Below are 8,778 nucleotides of genomic sequence, written 5' to 3' on the forward strand. Positions count from 1 at the left end.
CAGGAGGGGAAGACCCTCTATGAGATGGATTGATTTGGTGACTGGAGTATTCGGGATGGGTGTGTCAGAGGCAGTGCGGTTGGTGCAGGATAGAGCAGGGTTTAGGGCTGTTGTGCATAGGGTCACTATGAGTCGCAAACGACTCGACGGCACATAACAACAACAACAACATGGACTTCCAAAAGAACAAAGAAATACATCTTGGAGAAAGTGGAGCCAGAGTGCCTCTTGGAGGCAAGGATGAAGAAGCTTTATCTCACATACTTTGGGCATGTAGCTAGGTGAAGGTCATTCCTTGGAAAGAGACTTCATGCTTGGAATGGTAAAGAGAGGCAAACCTCAATCAGATGGATTGGCACAGTGACTGCAGCAATGCACTCGAGTATGTCAGATTGTGAGGATGGCACAGGACAGGACAGGACAGGGTTCAGATCTCTTGTTGTTTATAGGATCACTGTGATTTGTGCTCAAATGGACAGCACTTAACAACATCAACTTCTGCAAGTTCAGAATTGGTCAGATATACACTCAAGATGTATTAATTGATGACTGGAATACAAGATTTTGAAGTAAGGAATGATAGCCAGAAATTAAGGTGATGGAAATGAGGGTGGAGAACAAATGATTGAATTTTGTAAATTCAAGTTTTATCATGAATACCTTTTTAAAGCAACACATGTGGCAACTATACACATGGACCTCACCTGATGGACTACACAGGAATTCAACAGTTGAAACCTATTCTTTTTTTTTTCTCTCCAAACCTATTCTTGAGATGATTTTTAAATTCAGGTAGGATAAATTCAAGATCATATTTTGGTCTTGGTGGACTTATTTTCTTCCACTTCAATTTGGACTTGAGTACAGTCAGCATCTGGCTTGGTTTTGACTTGATGTTGAGCTTCTCCAATGATTATTTCCTCATACATTGTCAATCTGACAAACTGGGGGAAAAAAAGTGCAGCCAGATTACTCCTTAGAGGCAAAATGATGTTCTATTACTTTGGACATGTTGCTAGGAGGAGCTATTCCTTGGAGAGAGACACCATACTTTGATAGATGGAGAACCCCAATGAGATGCACTGACCCAGTGATGGCTTCAATGGGCTCAAGTGTGTCAGAAATGATGAGGATGACACAGAATGAAATATTGAACACTAGTGACTGAAAATCAGGTGAACTTTAATATGACATCAAGAACTCATTCATGAAGAAAGTAAGAGGTTATTAAAAAGATAGGGAAGAAAGAAAAAACCAAAATGGCTATCAAAAGAGATCCTGAAAATTGCATTAAAACTTTGAGAAATCAAAACAAAGGGAAGAAATACTGAAGCAAAAGAGATGAACAAATTTTAAACTGTATCACTAGAAGATAAAGCAAGGTAATTATAATTATATAACAAAGGGCTGGATTTGGAGAATAAAAACTCATTTACATTTTTCAAGCTAAAAGAACTTAAAAACAAATTTAAGCCTCAAGCTGCAAAACAGAGATGCTATGAGCAAAATCTAGAATGACTCAGGAAGCATCAAAAGATGTTGGAGTGGAGCATCCCATCAACTCCCAAAAGAACAGACAGATTATGTCTTAGAGGAAGTGCACTGGCGTGCTCCTTAGAGGCAAGGATAGTCAAGTTTTGTCTCACCTACTTTGGCTGTGTTAGGAGGAGCCATTTCTTGGAAAGAGGCATCATGCTTGAAAAAAGTGGAGGGTGAGTAAGAGAGAAGAAGACCCTCAAAGGGAAGGCACAGTATTTGAGACAATAGACTCAAGTCTATCAGAGATGTTAAGGATGGCATAGGATAGATCAGGGTTCAGATCCCTTGTTCATAGGGTGGTTGTGAGTCTCACTTGACAGCATTTAACCAAAACTCTAAGTCTGGTTAGAAAATGGGGCTATTTTAAAAAAATTGTTTGGAATATTATTTTATTGTTAGAGGGAGTTCTGGTGATCCAGTGGTAAGGAATTTTACTGCCAACTCAAGAGTAGGCCACTGAAATCTACTAATGGCTCCAAGCAAGACAGATAGGCAATCTCCTCCTATAAGATTCATTACATCTGAAAACTTGCTCAGCATCAGCTATAGGTCGATTCCAATTCAGTGGGTCAATTCCAACTCAGTGGAGCACAACCAACAACACTATTAAAGAGTCAAATACCTGATGCTGTTTTATTGCTGGTTTACTTACCTTAAAAACATCATATGATGTCAAATGTTGCTAAATAAACAATTTGATCCCAGATCATTGTGATTTACGTTTGTTTTCTCTCTCCTCACAGAATCAATGGGTCTTACACCTCAGAAGAGAAAGTCTCTGGCTGCTGCTGCCAAACAGGAACCATAAATTCAGTCTGAGGTAAAACAGTTGGGGGTCATTAGGGGTAATGACTCAAACTGGAAGCCTGCCAAGGCATTGTATTCCAGTACACAGAAGAGGCAAAGATAGCCCCACCCTTGTGCTGCCAGTTTGTGGCTCCTGGAGACTCTAGTATAAAGGTTTGAGATTCTACTTCGCTTTCACTATATGACGTGAAGTGTCACATGATTTCCTTGTACCATGAAGTGAAATTAAACAATGGTCTGCATCTCAGGGACTGTGTGCTAGGGCAGGTGGTTGAAGTTGATAAGTAAAATGCATGATAAAATCCCTACCAGTACCGTGAATAGGTAACAAAGGCTGGGGTGAGATGACAACATATCAGATGACAGTGGTTCAAACCCACTGGGTGCTCTGAGAGAGATATCACAGTCCACTCCAGTAAAAACCCACTGCTATAGAGTGGATTCTGACTCAATGATCCTATCAGACAGAGTTGAACAGCGCCATAGGATTTCCAAGACTGTAAAGCTTTGACAGAGAAGACTGGTTCCTTTTTCTTCTATAAAGCAGCTGAGTAGGTCTGAACTGCTCACCTTGTTGTTAGCAGCTGAATATTTTAGCTAAAGCATCATCCCTGGAGAGAGAACGAGAGACACCCAAGCGTTGAGGACTCTCCTTCATAGGGTCGCTATGAGTCACCTGCGACTCGACGGCACTTAACAACAACAAAGCACCATCCAAGCTCCTTCCACAAAGATTACAGTCTTGGAAATGCTGTGGGGCAGTTCTGCTCTGTCTTACAGGGTTGGCTTTGAGTTAGAATCAACTGAGAGATAATGGAGATTTTGGATTAGTTTTTGGTGTTTTGGTTTTTTTTTCTTTGAGGAGTTACTTGTAGACACAGACCTCAGTGAACTTCTGAAGACACTGATTAATGAGGCAGCTTGTCCCTTGTGAACAGCAGGTCAGGGTAACATTGCTTGTCTGCAGGTGTGTCTAGAGATGGGCACCTTGGGAGAGTCAGGGTTAGGCCACGTCCAGAAGAAGACAGTTTGAACTCAGCCTCCTCAGTGCCCCAGTATTTCCCTCAAAGGATATCCAATCACTTTTCCAGGCAAAAGCTGGAAATCCTGAGAGCTCCCTGACCTGAAAGAAACACACATCGCCTGGTTGCTGTGGTTGAAATTATTGCTCATATTTATTGAAGAAGTAGAATGTAATGCATCTGTGGGGACTGAGCTTCCAAAGTTCCTCAAGCACTTGCTGTAAATCACCCTCAGGCTTATCATTCCCATGGACTGATGCAACACTGCTAGAATGAAATACCATCATGAAGAAGAAACTAAAGGATACACCTTCTATTTTACACCCTTCTGTGCAGAATACATGTAACAAAGTGTGGCAAAAACTTGGAAATGTAATTACCCTTGAGCATGAGACCCATTCTATCCAGTTCAAGGCTGGGACTTCTCCCCAAGCTCTTGGCTGTATCCTGTAGGGCAGCAATCTATCACCAATGCTCAAGTGAACACAAGGGTCATCTCCCTAAAGTGGCTGTCAGAGCAGGAAGGACAGGGTTTACTAAAGGGAAGAATGGAAATCTGACAGCCACTGTCACTTCCAATGGAGATGACAGCATAACCAGGACCTGGCTATGCCGAGAGTCATACATGAATGTCAGACCCTAGTGAGGGGGCCAGCAGTTTCCATCAGTGGGATGACAGTTGGTTTAGGAGGTCGTTACCAGAAGAAGACCAAAAGTCAGCCATGCAGCTAACTACTTTAGACAAATGGGACTTGATTGCATGTGCTTAATGAGGTCTACAGTGTCAGGGACAGTGAATATTTACTCTATTTTTCATCGCAGTATTTTTAAATGTTTCAGGGTGCTGCAAAACAGCTACTAACCAAAAGTTTGGGAGTCATAATCCATCTGGAGGCACATCAGAAGAAAGGTCTGGTGCTCTGCTTCCAGGGGTCACAGCCATGAAAACCCATGGAGTGTCTCAGCATCAATGTCATGTTGTGTAAAAAAAAAAAAAAATCTTTCCCCAGAGAACGACGTGCTATGATTAGGACAGAGGTAAGGTTGTAAGGGTGGATGTGCAAACATTGTTGTAAGGGATGGCTGGTCCTGGTGCTTGGAAAGGGTTTTCAGAGGAAAGAAGGGATTACATTTGCTGGAGCAAACCCTGTAGAGTCTGAATGGGGTTAAGAAAAGGTAAGAAAGGATCTTTGTAAGATGGAAGTTCACAAGGTCAGTTCATTTTTCAATCAGATAAGTAAAACCAATAATTAGTAAGCAAACAAAAATGTTGGACTTTAGCCAGGACTGAGATTGTGCCCAGTCTCCTTCGGACTTAAAGAAGTGACTTGATGAAACATGACAGGCTCTTAAAGGCAATTCCCCTCTAAATTTAAGTGACCTGAGGATATCATCTCCACCTTTGGGTAGTGGTGTTTGGAATCAAGTATAATTCATCTTGTTTAATTACCTGCTGCCCCATTCCTAACTCAATTCTGTCACCTGTAATGGGCTCATTAAGCCTTAATGTGCCTTGACTTTGAGGGAAATGTTGGCGTGAGGATGCCGTGCACATAATTCACAGGCATCCTTGGGCGCTGTGCAAGGGCAGCATCGACCTTTGAACCAGGTGGAAAAGCAGGATCCAGAAGGTTGTAGCACTTGCTTTATAGATTGTCTCTCGAGGTTTATTGACGCCCTAGAGCCCATGGATACTACGGAAAATGTACTACTCCCCACAACTCTTGCTCAGCTAAAGATTTCAAAGCATTCTTTTCTCAGTTTTACGTTGTGCTCAGAAGCTGGGAACTGACCCCAAAGACAGCACAGACCACCCTGGGATTCCACTGCCTACACACACACCTTCAATGCCCCGTGTTTGGGGCCAGGACGCCAGTGATGCTGAGGGCAGCAAAGGCTAACAACCAAGGTAAAAGCAAGACTTGTCATTCTAGCAAATTAGAGAGTAAAAATATCTTCTATGAGATTTAACATATGTACACATACAAAATTCTTTTCAGTTCCAAGTGGATGGCCTGTCCTGAGGCCACCTCCTATCCACGGAGATAGCTGGTGCGGGCAGGGTTCCGCTGCAGGGCGTTGAGGTGCGGGATGGCCCCCGAGGGCGCAGCCAGCTTCTCGCTGAGTTTCTGGTTCACCAGCTCCAGCTGGCGGCTGTTCTTTCGAGCTTGCCGCAAAGACCGCTTCACCTTCTTCACTCGTTCCCGGAGCTGCTTGTTTCGTTTCTCGAGGGTGGCCACCTTCTGCTGCAGTTTCTTCACGTGGTCCTCCTCCTCAAACAGGGCCTTCTGCACCGAGGAACACAGGAGCTGGGGAAACAGCACGGCGGGAGAAGAAAGTGAGCTTCAGGAAACCTCTACGAGGAACCTCCCAGAAACAGTCGCTGAACACAACGCCTGAGTCTATTCTCACAGGCTTCTCTTTTCCTCCAACTCACTCCCTGTACTGGAGTCTCAGGCACCTTCATGCCATGTAGAGTCCCTGGGTGGTTTAAATACTTATGCTCTTGACAGAACTAAAAGGTTGAGGTGCCTCAGAAAAACAACGTGGCAATATATTTCTGAAAAAGCAAGCCTTAAAACCTTGCTGGAGGGGGAGCTCTGGTGGCCTAGTGGCAAGAAGCTGTACTGCAATCCCAGAGGTACACGGTTCAAATCCACCAGATGCTCTGCCGGAGAAGGAGGGAAAATTTCCCTCCTCTACCAATCAGATCTGATTTGACGGTACACGCACAATAAAAATAAAAATAAATAAAAAAACCAAAAACAACAACAACAACAAAAAAAAACAAAAACCTTGCTGGAGCCCAGTTCTCCAACACACGTGGTTCACAGTGGTCAAAATGGTAGCTGATAACTTCCATGTTTGGAATACCAAAGTCTTTCAAGAAACCTCATTCAAACTGCAACTAATAGCATAGCTTCTCATTTGCTTTAGATATTTTAAATTCATTAATTTTGTCTTACTGTCTTGTAGGTGCTATTTCCTACAATATATAAGTAAAAGACCTCTAACAGAAAAATATGGGTAGTTCACAAAAAGGTCTCTTAAGCACAGAACTAATAGAACTCTCAACAATGCCGACTCACAACTGACCCTCCGGAGGGTTTCGAGGCTGAAAATCAAATGGGAGATTGCTCATCTTTCTCTTGTCGAGCTGCTAATAGATTCAACCTTCCAAGAAGCAAGGCCTTTAGGTTAGAAGAGCAACTCCCGAAGGACTAGGCTACTAGATTTTCCTATTAATAAGATAAATAGAAATTAAAAGCCAGAATCAAATACTATATCTTACATATTGGATCAGCAGAGTCAAAGAGTACATTGTGAATAAGATTTTAAACCTCTATAAAGAACAATTTGACCAAAAGGAAAGAACACCCTCCACATTTGTCAGGCTGAACGGAAGGGTGCATTACAATGAAATGTGCAAGGAGCTGGAGTCAGAAAATAAAAAGGGCCGAACTCACTCAGCATTTCTTTCTTTTTTTTTTCTTAATTCTGCATTTTAAATATGTGCACTTGTTTCATTTTACAGTTATAAATTGGTCTGTTTTTGACAACAGCATTTTAATAGTTTTCAATCAAGAGATGTTGCTTTCAATTAGAAACATTGTGTGTATATACGTATATATAAAAATAACCCAACATATGACTGATCTAACAGATTTTAAGATCAATAAAGGCTTATTTTTGAACATGCAGTTAGGAGAGAGGCAAGTCAACCCCTCTACACTGTCTTCTTGCTGGCTTGGTTTTTGCAGTGGTATCAATAGTGGTTTCTGGAGGGAACCATGTGCCCTCTGCCTATCTCAATAAAAAGATACCACACTTAACACGAGGGTTGGGGGAGAAATGGGAGTGGGAAAATGTCAAATTTTAAAAGTATGCCTTCACACTGTTCTAGGGGAAGGATTAAAAAACAGGCCAATGGGGGGTTGGGGGGGAAATCATAATTGGAGAATGGGGGGCAGACCTGCAATTAAATAAAAATGTAACAGCCGAATTAAGTTTTTTTAATAGGACTGCATATATAGATGTTTAGCCACACTCTTTGATCCACTCTTTAAGAGTAGAACTTTATGTCCAATTACATGCTTCAAACAAGCTTTTCTTATTTGTTACAGTAAGGAAGGCCATGTATCCAAATTTTGACTTGTACACTGAGAGCTTTAAGAAAAACAGGACATGAAGGGAGTTGCCATTTTTTCTTAGCAGCAATGAAATATCACTCACCCCTTCGTACATACCGAATTCAAGTCACTATCAGAGGTGAGTGTATCACAAAGTCACCAGGTACAAAATTCTAGTTCATTTTTTAAATTAATAACTTGAAATTACCCCACCCGTCCCACCCTATTACATCCCTTCTTTTAATAAACAGCAAACATTTTGCTATTTTATTCATAGGCTAACAGGCTTGTTTCAATATGAAAGTGCTAATTCATTTACAGATTTTTTTTAAATCAGTTATGTAGTGCTACAAGAAATGTCCAATAATCTACATAGGAACAATTTCTGATGGATGAAAATGAGAAGACTGAATAAGGCTACCAGATTACCTTACCTTATTTACATGTAAAGAATAGATACCCAATGGTGTAGAAGAGATAGACTTGGACAAATAACTCATAGGTATAAAAATTACATCTACCTTTGAGCTTATACTGTAAATGAGACATTTTAAATAGTCCTGTAGCCCATGCCTATTTTTTCCTCAGAAAAAGAAAAGCTGCCTTCATGACATTCCCTTTTGCACACAGAATTCCACAGTGTCATTTGAAGCTTCAGAGTCAGAATCTTACTTTCTTCAAAAAATAAAGAAAATCCCCCCTAAATTAGTCCCTCCCCCCCAAAATCCCTCTGGGTTTTTTCTTTCCAGTGCCAGGTTGCATGATCAGGTCCCACTTGGGTTTTTCTGTCCAATCTATTGATCAATTAGTTTATAGTAGATAACATGAACCAGTTCTGGAACCACTACTAGGAAGAACACAAGCTCTTCACTACAAGCACACAGCAGGAAAGTGATAACTCAATTCATCCCTGGTGCTGGGCCTCCAAAATGGAAAGAACTTGGCACAACTGGAGCACTGAATTTGTATCCTCCATGCTTCTCAATCATTTTGGATTCATGGGCTGCTCTTCTTTGATCTGCCAGAGTTGCAATATCCTGTAACTGTTTCCTTTGTTCCTCATTAAGACCATGAGTCAGAGCCTGGTACCATACAGGATTACAATTCTGAATAGTTTGAAATATAGCTTTAAATATATGATACTCATCAACAGGGTTGTCTTCATCATCAATGATTGTGGAATAGCCTTCCAGAGCAGTCTCTTCAGCATCGTCTTCTTCCCAATCTTCATCATCTCCATCTTCACCTGCCTGCTTAGCCAGAATCTCCAGATATTCCTG

At 41.5% G+C, this 8,778-nt stretch overlaps 1 protein-coding gene across 1 annotated transcript in view; it reads right to left on the minus strand.

Moving 5' to 3' along the window:
- Positions 1-5,401: 5,401 nt before the first annotated feature.
- Positions 5,402-8,778, minus strand: part of CCDC3 (coiled-coil domain containing 3) — a 149,532-nt gene continuing 146,155 nt past the window's right edge. Inside the window, exon 3 of the mRNA XM_006894269.1 lies at positions 5,402-5,677. Within this exon, the coding sequence (XP_006894331.1) occupies positions 5,402-5,677 (276 nt within the window). The remainder of the gene's footprint in view (positions 5,678-8,778) is intronic.

The sequence above is a fragment of the Elephantulus edwardii genome, unplaced genomic scaffold (assembly GCF_000299155.1).
Source record: "Elephantulus edwardii isolate Elephantulus edwardi_28Jun2011 unplaced genomic scaffold, EleEdw1.0 scaffold00139, whole genome shotgun sequence".
Taxonomy (NCBI): Eukaryota; Metazoa; Chordata; class Mammalia; order Macroscelidea; family Macroscelididae; genus Elephantulus; species Elephantulus edwardii.